Source organism: Nelumbo lutea, chromosome 3 (assembly GCF_056320005.1).
Source record: "Nelumbo lutea isolate HS-2025 chromosome 3, American lotus-T2T, whole genome shotgun sequence".
Classification (NCBI taxonomy): Eukaryota; Viridiplantae; Streptophyta; class Magnoliopsida; order Proteales; family Nelumbonaceae; genus Nelumbo; species Nelumbo lutea.
Genome location: NC_142686.1, coordinates 52,184,564 through 52,200,301, shown reverse-complemented (window position 1 = coordinate 52,200,301; position 15,738 = coordinate 52,184,564). Strand labels below are relative to the sequence as shown.

At 36.6% G+C, this 15,738-nt stretch overlaps 2 protein-coding genes across 3 annotated transcripts in view; one reads left to right on the top strand and one right to left on the bottom strand.

The window, feature by feature from the left end:
* The first annotated feature begins 228 nt into the window (after positions 1-228).
* Positions 229-2,130, top strand: LOC148864962 (RING/U-box superfamily protein). Its single transcript, XM_088979653.1, has one exon. It carries the CDS (start codon positions 848-850, stop codon positions 1,901-1,903), a length of 1,056 nt encoding a protein of 351 aa, XP_088835779.1. The 5' UTR covers positions 229-847; the 3' UTR covers positions 1,904-2,130.
* A 9,238-nt stretch (positions 2,131-11,368) lies between these two features.
* The window catches only part of LOC148864961 (uncharacterized), a 34,812-nt gene continuing 30,442 nt past the window's right edge, over positions 11,369-15,738 (bottom strand). For both annotated transcript variants that reach the window (XM_088979800.1, XM_088979799.1), the window contains 2 exons: positions 12,037-12,119; positions 11,369-11,778 (listed from right to left, as the gene is read on the bottom strand). The gene's annotated coding sequence lies outside the window, so the exon portion shown is untranslated. The remainder of the gene's footprint in view (positions 11,779-12,036; positions 12,120-15,738) is intronic.

The window sequence follows — 15,738 nt, the reverse complement described above, 5'->3', positions numbered from 1 at the left end:
GTACCCATTTGATAATGAGAAACCAAAATTCTAGAATTTAGACTTCACTAGACAGATACTGTAATATTTTAATGTACGTTGGTTGCGTTACACATAAAATATCGTGAGAATAGCCAAACTACCATGCTGTGCACTGGAGGAAAAAAAATCGATTCAAACCGCTGTGTCATTATAATATTCCAGAAATCTGATTTTTTTTTCCTCGTTAATATACAAAACGCGAGAAGACGACCAGCCAGGGGGAATCTCTTTAGCTTTATCAATCCTGTACACTCTGTATTCTTCTCCTTCTTAAAAGTTGAAAAGAAACAACCTTCTCAATCCCCGGAAAGATTGTCTCTGTCTACAGTTTTTCTCATTTAATCCGCTTCTTTTCAGCAAGTCCCTTTGGTGTTTTGTCTTTCCATCTCTTTCATCCTTTTTGTGTATGCAAGTTGGGAGAATTACAGGTCATTATAATGCCATTCCCTCAAATTTCCTCATTAATTATATATATGTAGGATATCCTTCTTTCTGAAATGCTAAGAAACCCTTTTGCTGTCACAGCTTTAACCAACCTCTCTCTTGCTCTTTGAATTACGTTTAATGGCCTCCATTTCAGTTTTTCCATTCTCCCACCTGGGCAAGTAGGTTTATTTCGTTTTCTTCTTCCTTTTTTTTTTCTTCCCCTCACAACCTTCAATCATCTCTCTGAGTTTTTTCTTCCTTCTTCCCACTATTATGATTCTTTCTGTTTCGATATCTTAGAAAACCCACCAATCAATCTGATTCCTTCTGCAGCTCTGCTTCAAGCAAAATCCTCTGCTTCTCTTTTTAAGGCCAGTTTGATTCTCTTCTTTGATTTCTTATGGATCCAGGACATGGATATTTGTTTGAGCATGTCCAAACTCCCCCTCTTATGGAAAACCAAGCAAACGCGGTTTATCATCCCTCCTCTCCTTCTTCAGACACGAGCTTCCCCATCTTAGCCATTGCAATACTAGGAATCCTGACCACAGCCTTCTTACTAGTGAGCTACTATGTCTTTGTGATCAAATGCTGCTTGACTTGGCACCGTTTTGATCTCCTGAGACGGTTTTCTATGTCTCAAGCTCGAAGACATGAAGACCCACTAATGGCCTACGTTCAAGCGACAGAGAACCGTGGTCTTGATGAATCTCTGATCCGTGCAATACCAGTTTTTCGGTTCAAAAGAGGAGGAAAAGGTGAAGAGAAAAGTTACTTCGACTGTGCAGTTTGCCTGAATGAGTTCCAAGAAGAAGAGAAACTAAGAATTCTACCCAATTGTGCCCATGCATTCCACATCGATTGCATTGATATATGGCTCCAGAGCAATGCCAATTGCCCTCTCTGCCGATCAAGCATTTCGACAACAGCCCGGTTTCCGATTGGTCAAATCATTGCCCCCACCCCTTCTCCCCAAGATCCACACCCATTTACAGAGACTCCCATGGGTGGTGATGAGGATTTTGTAGTAATTGAACTGAGGAATGAAGAGAATGGAGGTCAAACAGCTCACAGGCATCAAGAATCAGGAAGTTCAGGGGAGCTTCTGGGCCCAGCCCGAGAGGTTAGTCCTTCACCCAGGAAATTTGAGCAGAAATTTCTGAACAAGAAACCGAGGAAGTTCCATCATATTACAAGCATGGGAGATGAGTGCATTGATGTCAGGGGAAAAGATGATCAGTTCTCAATCACACCCATCAGGAGATCTTTTTCCATGGACTCTTCGGCTGACAGGCAGTTCTACCTCTCTGTTCAAGAGATCATACGGCAGAACAGGCAGCCCAATGAAGTCAGTCCTAGTGAAGGTTCTAGCAACAGAATCCGCCGATCGTTCTTTTCGTTTGGCCATGGCAGAGGATCTAGAAGCGCAATTCTTCCTCTCCAATTCGAGCCCTAAGGCAGAGAAACTAATATTGTTTTCCACTTTTCTTTTCATCTTTTGTTTTCTGAGATATAGATACTGGAATTAGGAAGCTTCAAGGAATAGTTTGCGATATAAACAAGACTAAATTGAGTGTATAGAAAAAATTGGATTTTTGGGTGTATCTGGCATGAGATTAGAAGCTTGTCGAGTTTGTGCTAATTGAATCATGAACATGATTATAAGCATTAATGCTTAAAGCACTCTCTGTGGATAAGGCCTTTTTCCTTTTAAATTCCAACCTTTCCATGAATGATATTAATTGATAATTGTGGTTGATCCCTTTCTCTCCCCTTTACAAGGGCATGACAGAGAGAGAGAGAGAGAGAGAGAGAGTACTGCACTAGAAACTATAAGAATGGAGGGTCCCCCTCATCAACTACTTCTTTTGTCTCGACTGATGAGTCATAGTTTGGTGAAGGGCAGAATTCATGATTGATGATTTTGTATACGTATCTACAGTGGTTTCTAGACCAAAACGAATAAACGTCTGGTTTGGTAGGCGAAAGGAACCAAGGACCAACTTTTTCCCTATGGTTTTAAATTCTTGTAATATGAAAAGAAATTAAAAAAAAAAAGGAATTTGAAGTTTCGAACTACCCAAAAAAAATAGAAATTGGAACAATAAATAAGGGAGAAAATTAATGTAAAATCTGTTGTGAGTTCAAAAACAAAGAACCCAAAAATTCCAACCAAGAAAATGCTGAAAATATTTGGTCAAAACTGAAATTAGAGGACAGCTAATTGTTCTGGGTCCATTTTCTGTGAGAATCCTGGGGAAGATCGCAGCAGGAGACCCATAACCGAGGCCAAAACCAAATTCCTCTTTCCATTGTTTTCTTGGTCAAAACTGAAAACAAGAGCGCAGTACAATTTTTTATTTCTTGGGTAATAAGCCAGTAACTAGGAACAGGGTATCGTAGTAGTACTAATACCTTTAATGGACTACTGCTTGAGAGTTGTGGTGTATGGCCATATTTAAGCAGCCCTGAGCCCCTGACTGAGGATTGGGTCCAGCTGGGTTTCAGGGGAAGGAAACAAAAGACAACAAAACACGAAATAGTGAAGTTTACGATGATGAGATATGCAACCTCTGCTCAGTGAAGAATGCTCAGTAAAGAATAGTAACGATGAGGACAGCTCTGTTTCCAGGGATAGCATATGAGTGATGACTGATGAGTCGGTAGAAAAAAACAAATCCCCATGAGTAAATTTACTTGATTTCAACTTTTAAGTGCAGCTCCTTCGAGGTATCGGCAACTGGGTTTCATGTCTCACTTGTTGTAGAGTTGCATATATAAATAATGCATTTAGCTCGCTCTCTTTGAGGTTACAGTACGTAATCGATAGGATTAAGAAGGCTTAAACCCAGAACTCTAGATTTCTATTGTTACATACAGATGCAGAAGCTCTGCTATCGAAATAATATTTACTTGTGTTCAACTCATCGCCTATTCGGTTCCTTGGTGAGCAAGCAACCAGCTTAGCCTCGCGTTGTGTCCACGTAGTGCGCCATAATCAAAGATGATGCCCCCAAGGTAGGAAATGAAGAAATACTAGGTATCCTAATTTGATTTGCTCTCTGTTCTTTAGCGAGTTCAGCTTGCGTTAGGGCCATATGGACAGGTGCCAATGGATCGGATCATCCGATCCGAGATCCAATTGATCCAGTTCGGATCACTCATGTTCGGATCTTTTGATCAGATCGGAATAATAGGATCGGATTCGGATCACCCCTTATCCAATCCGATATATTATATTTACATATATATGTTACTTTTTTTTTTTTATAAAAATATGTATATATATGATGAAAATAATCAAAAAATACTTATGTTTTTTGTTGTTATTCTATTTAAATTAATATATTTTATTTTTTTTAATAATTTATTAATTTTTAAAGAAAACAAGTTAGACCGAATCAGATCCAACTTGCCGATAGGATTCGAATTCAAATCAAGTCTTATCATATCCAGTCAGATCCGACATAAACAATATTGGATCGGATTTAAATATACTCTAATTCAAATATAACCCAATCCGTTTGCATCCGTAAGGGCCCATACATCAATCTGACTGGGAAGACCGATTAGTCCAATCAAACTCGATCCAGTTTGGTTGTATGTAAACTGATCATATTTTAAATTTAAATTTTTTTAATAATACTACTGCAATTATTAATTAATTTTATTGTTTTAAATATAGGGTCGAATCAAATCATATTTCCTTACTTAATAAATTAGTTCTAGGCTGTATTTTGAATCGATTAACCAAATTTATAAATTAATTCAAATGGATGCATCTGAATTGGCTGGTTTTTACTAATAATTAATCGGTTTCAAGTGGTCAATTCCTTAATCTAATTAGATCAATTCAATTAACCAAACAGCCTACAATAAAACCGGACCAACCCATAAATACCCTTAAATCAATGAAAGACTTTGGGTGGGATTCAGCTTTTTTTATATATCCAGAAATTGAAACCAACCAAACTCTTCAAAAATTGCCAAACCTTAGATTCCAAAATTGACATGGTTTTGGAAGCATTCCAAAATTGATATATTCCCTTCGATTCAGGAATTGAAAAATTGGAGTTTTCCGTAAACCAGTTTCTATCTTCGTAGTCGTAGGTCCCATTACCCATTACATTTGCGCTCTTGTGATGTTTTGTTGATGTTATATGTGGGACCTGCTTGAGAACAAGGAGAAATGGTTCACGTGCAAGTGTGCAACGATGTTTTCTTGGTCTTGATGAATTAGGGTGCAGCAGAACTTTTGCTGGGCCATGACTCTATTGGTAAGAAAATTCATTGGGTCCATTGGATAGAGGTTTCTAAGGGTAAAAAAAAATGAGAGCTTATCGGTATATGGACGTATGTATGTGTTTTAGAGAGACTAGATGTTTTTATTTTTTTTATTTTTTAATTTAATGAAAAGAAAAGAGACCCTAAATGTTTAATCTGGCCTTATTGAAGATTGGGGGCTAGATTTGGAGCAATTCAGACTCTTTGTGGACCTGGGTTTAATATCACAATAACTATGCATAAAAGATAAAACCCTGGAAGTACTGGCTTTTTCACCTCACATTTGGAATTAAGGTTTTGAAAACCAACTCAGAACTAGAACTGTTTCGGGTCAATGGTTTGACTGTCCTCTTCGAATGGACAGCCTATTCCAACTTAAAAAAAAAAAATAGCCAAATCCATTGAACAGATTAATGATTTACCTATTCAACGGTTTATTGACAAATTCAACGGTTTTTTACTGAATACCAAGTTTAGAGTAAAATAGAACCAGTTGTCTGAACAGTTTTCAAGTTGAACGATCCGATCGTATGAATCAATGATATTTCAAAAACATTATTTAGACTTTGGAACATCATTTCTCCATAAATGTAACATAACATACAAGAGATGTTCTGAATGTGCAGGTGGATGTCAGTGCCTTTAGGGTGTGTACAAAGTTTTGCGGGAGGGAATACAGACTTGAATTATAAAGCCAATCATTTTCTTATGGGTGGATGGCAATGGTTTTCAGAATTTATGTAGAGTTTTGTGGGGAGTAAATTCGGGCTCAGTTTATAATGTTAATATTTTCCTAAGGCTCGGTTTGGAAAGAGTATAAATACAAATATGTACAGTATATATACATACAAAATATAAGGCTTTTCATTCTACCTATTTGTATTTGTACTCCTTCCAACTTGGGAGACAAATTTGGGTCATGGTGCTTTCTGGGGATGAAAATTAAAACATCCTAAAGGGTAAGGGCATACCAAACAAGGGATGTTTTTGAAGCTTTTAAGATTGATGATCCAAAACCAATTATAGTATCTGGCATCATTAAAAAGGATGTGGTGATCTTATTAATCAATGACCACCAAGGGAGGTAAGAAATGAAATCCTTAAGGCCCTGATCGTCTTTTTGTAACTTATTTACCCAGGTAAAGTGCATTTACCCATGTTCTTTTACTTCTCATGTAAATAAGGCAATGACCATTTTAGCCATAAAGATCAATTATTAAAAGAGGTATTTCTATCACATTCAAGTGTTGGCAACTTTCCCCCACGTGGAAAAGTTATTTACCCACCTAGGGGGTAAGTGATACCTAGGAAAATAAACTCACTAATCCCCATATAAATATGAAAGAAGAACATGGGTTTCTTTGGTCAATGGGAATCAAAATCCCATTGACCAACTTTCCCTCCTCTAAAATCCCCCCCAAAAAAAAATGCCCCCTAAAATCTGCATCCCCAGATCTAATTAGGTTGATGAATTGGTTTGGATCTTTTGAAAGGAATGAGAAATTAATTCCCAATTTGCTCAAACATATCATGTTAAGAGGTTAGAGACTTAGGCCCTATTCGCTTTTCAGTAAGTTATTTACTCGGGTAAATGCACTTATTCGGGCAAGTGTTTCCTAAGAAAGATTTACCCTGGTAAGTGCATTTACACGTGTTCTTTTATTTCCCATGTAAATAAGGCAATGACCATTTTAGTCATAAAAATCCATTATTAAAAGGGGCACTTTTGTCCCATTCAAGTGTTGGCAACTTTCCCCCTAGGTGGGAAAGTTATTTACACACCTAGGAGATGGGTACGATACACAGGAAAATAAACTTTCCTTAGTCCCCACATAAATCCGAAGAAAGAATATGGGTTTTGATGGTGTGCGATTTGGTTGCTCCTAGCTAGATGGCAGCTCGGACATTAGTTACTTATTTGTTCGATCAAACTGCAAGGAAGTAGAGCTCAAAAAACCCAGAGTGGCTCACTCGGTGTGGTCACTCCGATGCTTAAGTCAGTACTTAATGATTGCAAGCTAAAAGTTTGTGAGTAAGATAGCTAGAATGCAAATAATCGCATGTTCCTGGGTTATGGGGGATGGTGCCCTATATAAGTGAACTGCCATGAGTCTCACGAAACCACCTCCGAGATCCTCGGCCCATGCTGTTAGGAGTTCGTTCCGCAATAGGAGGTGGATATCGTGCTATCCGATAAGGCTTATCGAGTATGTCTGATCTGGGCGAGATAAGGATAAGGCCTACAGTCGTACAATGTGATCCTGAAGAGCTCGGAGACAGTAGGCATGCTTCTAGAAGTCTACTACGTATCACCTCAATAGGTTGGAACATCTCGAGCTACTCGGAGCTCAGTCTTTGCCAAAGTGCCTCGAAACACCCGAGGTGACCTAGCCCACTGAGGTGACAAGAAATGCTGAGTCACAATCTAGTCAGCAGTCGCATCCACGTGTGCGCTATGTAGTAGGTCAGGCCAAATCACCCTTTATATTCACCAAATTCAACAGCTTAGGTAAAATACTTAGGTCTCCCCTTATATTTCACGTAAGTACTAAAAATATTCCCCCACTTTTTAAATTGGACCTAGACCTCGACAAAAAACCTCTTTGTTTTAACTCTCCATTAGGTTGTATTTGGTTTAAAGGAAAAGGTAGAGAAAGAAAAGACCTTTAATATAATATCACGTGCAGTTAAATGTATTTTAAAAATCAATTATATCCTTTATTGCCTCTTCTTACTTGATTGTGTCTTACATGGACACAAACCTCTCTTCACCGGCAACCTTGAAAAAAAGGACATTGTTTATAAAAAATAAAATAAAATAATTACTTTTTTTTTTTTTTTGCAAATGTGTACAAACAAATGTGAATGTGGAACATACCTTTTGCGGTTAAATTTCTAATTTCAACTTATTTTTAAATAATTTACAAGTATAAAGATAGGGGGATTAGTGGATAGATGCAGTTCTGTCAGTGGTCAAATTTTCATTGTTCCAAGGATGAAGATAAGCAGATTTTTCTCTAAATTAATTAAAAATCGATTTAATTTCAAATTTAAACGGGGTATATTAGTTGTTTTCCTTTTTCTCTTAGAAATAACAGTTTATAAATATGAGAGAGGAGATTTAAGTCTAATTTAAAAAGTGAGGAGATGTTTCAGTATATAAGTGAAATATCAGGATAGGTCTAAGTCTTTTTACTAGAGCATAAAGGATACACATTAGCAACCCCCCACCCCCAATTATACTCCCCGTTGGTGATTAGCACCGGATTTTATCTCTTCTGTTCTGATCAAAGATGTAACTGAGATTAATAGTTGAGTGAATTTACCTATAAGCTTTCAAAAAAAAACCCTCAGTTGCAAGTGTTTGAAACAGTAGGTTTTGGAACTGACCATTTTCCATGCTATGGTAGTATGATGTGTTCTAAAACAGTGATTGGAATATTTAAAATGCATCTACTGAATCAACGACTTTATTGAGTGTGTTCAGGTGTGATTTGTTCTATAAGACAAGATTTTGATGTTTTAAAACCTACAATACCAAATTCAGCTATTGCCCGTTTGGTTTAAAGTAAAAAGGTAGGAAAATGGAAAGATAGGGAAACCTGTACAAACCTTGTATGCTTTTTCTTACCTTTCTTTCCCTATCTTTTTCCTTGAAACCAATGACAGATTAAAATAACACATGTTTGCCATGGCAATTCCTACAACCAAAAGGAGTAGGTGTCTACCACTACCACAGTATGAACATCACAATAGTTTTCTATACTGTCTACAAAATTAAATTATTCTTAAAAGTAAATTAAAACAAATATTGTAAGAGAAATGTTCATTTGATTAAATATAAAAAGAATGCGTTATAATTTTTCAATAGAAGGCACTTTGATCAGACCAGATTATATTAGCCGAACTGCACTATAAATGCAAGTGCAATGCTGGCCCAAGAACGAATTGAAGGCGCCCTGATTATTCAGGTTTGACATTTGAGGGAGACCACATCTAATTTCTCTTCAAACAAATAGCGCCGGACCATGTTGGGCCTACCATGCATTTGTGGAAAAGCATCCTCCAATTTTGCTTAAACAAAATGCTTTGCACTATAGTTTAATTTGAAAAGAGTACAAATATATAAATACATACCAAATAATACAAAATACAATGTTGTGCACCTTACCTTACATATTTGTATTTATATTCCTTTCAAACTGACCCTATGATACTGATAATTACCATACCAGCACTAACGAATGCTCCTCTCAAAGAATTATATATACAACTGAACTGATCATTTCCAAGGAAAGTGGAACTAAGGCTCAGTATGGAAAGAATACAAATACAAATATGTACAGTATAAATATTGAAATATATATAAAATTTAAGGTTTTGTATTATGAATATTTGTATTTATAATCCTTTCAAACTGAGTCTAGAGTACAAATACAAATATATGCAGTGTAGATACATACAAAATATAAGGTTTTATATTCTACAATTTTGTATTTATACTCCTTCCAAACTCAGCCTATAGTTTTAATACTATTAATTGATGTCACTTCATAAAATATAGGGGAGCTTCGCTGCTGCATAAAGTTTATGAATTCAAATTTAGTAATGGTTGCCCAGAACTACTTGGTAGGAGAATCTATTACAAGATCGAAATTAGGCTTTTTAGTCCACTCTTTTTCTTTCAAGAAAATTTTCAGGTACTTATCTTTTTTTTATTGGCTGTTCATCATCGAAAGAAGAATTTTCTGTCTGTATTTCCGGTAAATAAAAGTTTCTCAGTAAGTGGAGAAAATTTGCATCTAAAGTCGTCTTGTTTAGATTTTTTTTTTTCTTTTTTTTTCTTTTTTTAACGCGTGCAACGTTGTAAGCCAAGGGTCGAAGTTTAGTAATAGTAAATGTCCTACACTCCTAGGAAGAGGACGTTTTCCAACCTTAATATACGATTCTGAAGCGGATGAAATGATCAAATCTGATAATCGCTCTCTTTTCCGTTTGGTACAGTACCATTGGAACCTCAACCTAATTAACATAAATGTTGACAGGATGAGGACGAATGAAAGAGAAATACTAACCTCCCCAATCAATATCTGTGGTGTGAGCTGTGATCTCTCTCTCTCGAGGGGATGTGCTGGAATCAATTGGTCTGCTGGATACATTAATCAAACATTTTGGGTTAGATTTTGTTGGTTGGCCCACGCAGGGGGCAGTCATGGACGAGGCCCTAATTAACTTCCAGAGTTAAACCAGAAGGGAGGAGAGTGGAGAACGATAAACGAAGGTAGAGCCTAGCGCAGGTCGCAGCAGGAAGACTGGTTGAATGCTCTAATCTCTATGCCTTTTATTGGATATTGATCGACAAATGCCTATCCATAATTCATACGCCGGTTCAAAGTATCCCATATCGTATCAGTAGTTAGAAATGGTCGAAACTATTTTTTTTTAGTTTTTTTTCAAATTTTGGTTTTTTGGAAAACTTTTAGCATGCATTTTATTATTAATAAAATTGGGGGTTCTAAATACCTAGAAACAGGTGTTTCAAACCATATATTTTTCAAAAGATGCAAATACACCCCATATCAGACATATTGTATCAATACTTTGAACCATGCGCCGTAGCACTAGGAACTACTGAAATAGAGGAGGCTAGGATGCCACTCCACAGTAGAGGTGTTAACGGTATTCGAAAATTCAATTTCGAATTTTAGATTTTATACAATCAAATCAAATTTGGATAATTTAAATATCTAATCAGTCAAATTCAGATATGACCTTATTCAATTTGATAAATCTTCAAATTCGGCCAATTATTTAATTCTTATATATTATATATAAAATACTTAAATGTTTTATATAATTTATATATATATAATAATTAAAGTATATAAATAATTTATATATTTATATATTTTATATAAATGAAATATTTATTTTATATATTTATTAATTACTTAAAATAATTAATTAATCGAATACAAACCGAATCGAATATTTAAATACTTAATGAAATTCAAATTGAAATATTAATTTTTAATATCCATCGGATATTAAATCGAATTTGAATATCAAATTTTCTACTCGAATTCGAATTCAATACGTTTACACCCCTACTCCAGATCTGGGGTTATAGACTTATGGGAGGGATGGGCGACAGCCCAACGTACAGTTTTAGGCTTTTAGTTTTGGCCTACGTCTGCTACAATACCAGCCAGTAGCAAGTGTCGAGCCCAAGGGCTAATGGCCAGTTAAGTCCATGGATAAAGGTAAGTCCTAAGGATATTATTTAATACTCACTTCATGAGTTTTCAAAACCTTCAGGGAGTAATTGTCCGCATGATCAAACTATACCTGAATGGCCAATCAAATTTATTAAATATTTTTTATGACAATTATCTTTAACACGGATCCAGACCCACACTAGACTCGTAAATTTTAGAATTGGGCCTGGGCCTGACTCAACCCACATATATTTAAAATATATATACACAATTATTATATACGAATAATCACAGGTAGTTTTACCATAAAAATATATTTAATAAGGTTGACTTGCCAATTTAGGGATAGTTTGGCCATGTAAAATACTTAAATGGATCATCACTAACAATGATTTAACAGAAACTTAACAAAAGGTGAATTTTGGACAATAAAATTCACTAATAAGGTCCAATATATGGGAAGGTTTACCGAAAAATATATAAATGGGAAAAATTTATCTGTCTTGCGTTCCACAGCTCGGGCTGTATACAGGCTCTCGGCAATCGGCATGATACGTTACTCTTAATACATTCTTTCAAAAACCAATCACAAACTTTTGAGGTGGGATATGCTCCTCACATAGGGAGCCTCACACAGGCATATCTCATCATGCATTGAGAACATCTCTCACACACCGAACCTGAGCAGTGAACCACCAACGCTGTTTACAGGTGGAATCACCGCCGTGGTAGATACCTCATACCTTGATCAGTCTCCGCTAGTCCTTCCCTCGCATCTTTCTTGTGCCTCGCTCCCACCGTGTTTTCGGCAATGGTCCTCTGCCCCTGGCTGCAATAAACCAGCAACAGATCTTGTCAAAGGGGTGGAACTGGAAGTGGAAACCATTATATGCTTCTGACACTACCCACAAGACACTAAAGCCAGCCTTGCATAGGCAACTTCTAGCCGTGAATGACAACATACTACAAGTACGCGAGAAATTCCCGATGTGTGGCTGCAGTGTGTCGTGGGTAAATGTATGTAGGTAGCCATATCCGAACGCCAAGGGATGGAGTGATGAGATGAGATGAGAGGGACGGGGAGTACCTCCGATGTCTTTGTCGGAGTGGTCGTCTTTGCCGGAGTTCTCGCCATTAGTTTGGATGGAGTGCAAGGGTCACGTTTTTTTGCTGCACAAAGATATTATATTACTGCAGATTATCAAAATAAATGTATCCAGAATGTCCCTTGAGTCTCTGACCAAGGAGAAATATCAAAGCCTCTATCAACAGACAAAAAGCACCAAACCAGACTGAGTAGATAAATTTTTAGCAAACTGTGCCATTCTATGAGCAGGGCTATTTACATAATATGAAGTCTAAAAGGCCCGACTACTGCAACAAGAGACCTAACTTTAGCTAACAGAGACCAGAGATTCGAAGCTCCTTGACTTTTAGTCTTCAAAGCCAAAATAAAATACAGCATCCAGAAAGATGACAACATTTCTCCATTATCTGCGTTTAGTCCAAGATAGTGCTTTGAAGATGGCCATCAGCTTCTTGTCTGGGCAGACTTCAGTAATCTTGAGTTCCTTAAAGTTGGAAGCATGGTCCTACTCCAAGTTCATTTCTACATTGTACAATAATATACAACTCAGAGAATGTGCTCATTTTACTACATATTCCTTATTGTCTAAGTGTAAGTTGATTTTTCTAGGGACCTAGAAATGAAATTTATGCACCTTTTCACTGATACAATTGAGGCCTGAAGGGAGAGAGACGGAAAGATAGAGACAATCTAAACATGGTAAAATCTTAGGAATATATTGATAATTTCCCATGAATATCTAGGAAGGTTTGACTATGTTCAACAAAATATCTCTCAGCCTACAACATGAAATTGTTGTTGTTTTTGTTGTTGTTGATGATGGTGGTACCGTATGGCCTTTCATAGACCAAAATAGAGTAATTTTACTGATGCTTCCAATCCCACCTATGTGGGATAAGACTGATGATAGTAATACCAAGCACTAATTTTCAGTAAGACAGGTTTCACACTATTCTCCTGGAGGAATTTATATTAGGAAATCTGTTGCTGAGATGCATAGAAATGAGTTTTCAATGTATAAACTAAAGCTAAAAATGCTATAACTATTAATACACAACTACTATCACCACTAAAACACAGCCTTAGAACAGAATGAGGGAATAAGTAGGTGCTGCCAACCCACCTAAACGGGTTAGAACCTATGATACCCAGATACATGTACGAGGGTGCCATATCATGTTGGATACTTCAAATTTTAGTGTAAATTTCATATCTATACTGTATCCAGGCATGTCCTTTCTGTATCTGGATAAAATAGGTTGGGACAGGTTAGGATGTGATTTTTTTGATAAATTACAGAAGATTTTCATTAATCAAGTCAAACTGATTACAAAGCAACCATCATTAAAACAAGTAAACTTTATATAACAGAAACAAATTCCCCCCACACCTACCAAGAAATCTTTTCTACGAAATTACAGCCCAGTCCAGGGCAACCCCATAGCAGAGAATCCCTCCCCACTCCATCTCTTGCTAAAGAATCTGCTAACATATTTGCGCTTCTAGGGATCCAATTGAACGAGGCATTCAGGGAGGACCCTAGTGAGACAACCATCCTTACCAAAGCCTTAAATTCCCAAGGTATTTGTTTCTGACCTTTCATCTAGCAAATAACACATGACAGTCTCCCTCCACTATTACATCTCTTAACCCCTGTTGTTGCAGAAATTTTAAACCTTGTATTTGAGCCATCAATGCTGCTCTCAAAGACTTCCCTTATCCCACTGGGCCTGAAAAACTAAGCATAACATTTCTGACAACACTCCCTACACCCAATAGCCCCAGATTTCTAATACAACACCCATCAAAATTAAACTTGATTTTCCCACAATCTGGTGGACTCCATTTACCTGTTTACTTCTTTGGAAACCCACCACTGTTTACCAGTCTCTAATCAATTATTAAAAGGCACATCTTTAAATTCTGTTGTCACTAAATCCCAATGCACCACTCTTATCTTTGTGGGTTCTACCACCTCCTCCACCTGTTTGTACTTCTCAAACAATGTTGCATTTCTCTTATGAGTCTGCTCTCAGAGACTGGTGGAGATGTGATGATTATCAGATTTTTAGGATTAGTATTAGCAATCACTAATTTACACAATTATTGGATTCATACATAAGCTGCATTCCATAAACATAAGAAATATCTATTGGTGAGAAAGAAAAAAGAGATTTGGCGTCCACATTGCTAAATCTTGGACAATCACCCCATAAAATTTAGATGAATTTTTTGGCTAGATAAAATATATATATATATAGACAATCACCCCATAAAGTCAATGCTGACCTACAAAGCTTCATCTTGGACAATTCAAGGTTGCATCCAAGTCCATATTCTCAGAAATATTGCAAGTCTGACTTCAACTCTTGATTAACAGCATTTGACTAATTCAAGGTTGCATATCTATGGCACAAACTAGTGGAATTTCTCAGATTTCTTTTCTAGGAAACAAAGTACCCTCTCTCCATAAACCAATCTCTTTCCCTATGTCAAAGAAAGACAAGTTATTTGAAATTTGAAAAGCATCCCCAATAGAGTGCTATCTGCTCTGTGTCATCTCCCTATTCCTCTTCCAGATGTTTGGTCCACCTTTAGAACAACTTAATTTCTTTGGAGTGTTGGAAGAAGATAAGGCTCTAATATATGTGACAAATGACCAAAAGCATAAGTCCCCAAATATGAACTAACGAAGGAGGTTAAGAGGAGGTTGTGATTTTGGTGCCCCCATAATTCAATGTACTTCAACCTGGTACCCTGTAACTTACCACATATTACATATACACAGATTACTAGGATCCACCATTGGATGAGTAAACCATAAGGTTGTGCAAGTGAAAAAAGACATGATTACAGTACCGAATTTTTAGCTCTGAAATTTGGAAAAGAAAATTACTTTACATAAAATCACCCTCATGTTTTCTTGAATTTTAGCAGCAACCATCCTTACACATGGCACCTACCAGATAACACTTTTTTCTTCGAACGCCTAGATTTTTCTTTACAAACCATAGCTTCTAGACCTCCATAGGCAGCAGTTTTGAAATACTTGTACCTGCTCTCTCTATTTTAAGCCTGAATGCACCAATATGCCATCCCTATTCTAATCAATACAGTCAAAGCCCTATTATATATACTATATCCCAGTTTATATAATTTTTCCTTCTTCAAGAAAGATGAACTCCTCATATAATGGCTCTCTTCAAATGTTTCAGGTCCATGGGCATCAGGGCATCTCATCAAAGAAGGTAAGCAACTAATGGCTATAAATATGGTATAATTTGATTAGAATAATAGCAGAAAATAGAAGGAAAAAAGAGAGAAGAATATAGGAGAGAAAGAGAAGAAGAAGAAGAAACTACCTATTGAGCTCTATATAGTTCAGTCTATTAAACAAAATGAGCGGAATTTTCAGAGATTTTACCTCTCGAAGTAGAAACCACCTTTTAAATGAGAAAAGGAATTTAACTTGCCAAATTGCAATACAAAATCTGTTGTATCCTCTAATTTAAGAAATCATGAATCGGCTAGCATAACTCAGAAATGAAAACAAATCAATTAAAAATAAAACTTACCTTGCTGTGGTCTGGTCAGGTTTGCAGCAAAAAAACTGGGGAGTAATGAAAAAATAAAGTGAGAGAGAGGAGAGGAAGAAGAATAGGAAATGGGAGAGAAAAAATCAACGGAGATTTACCTTGTTGT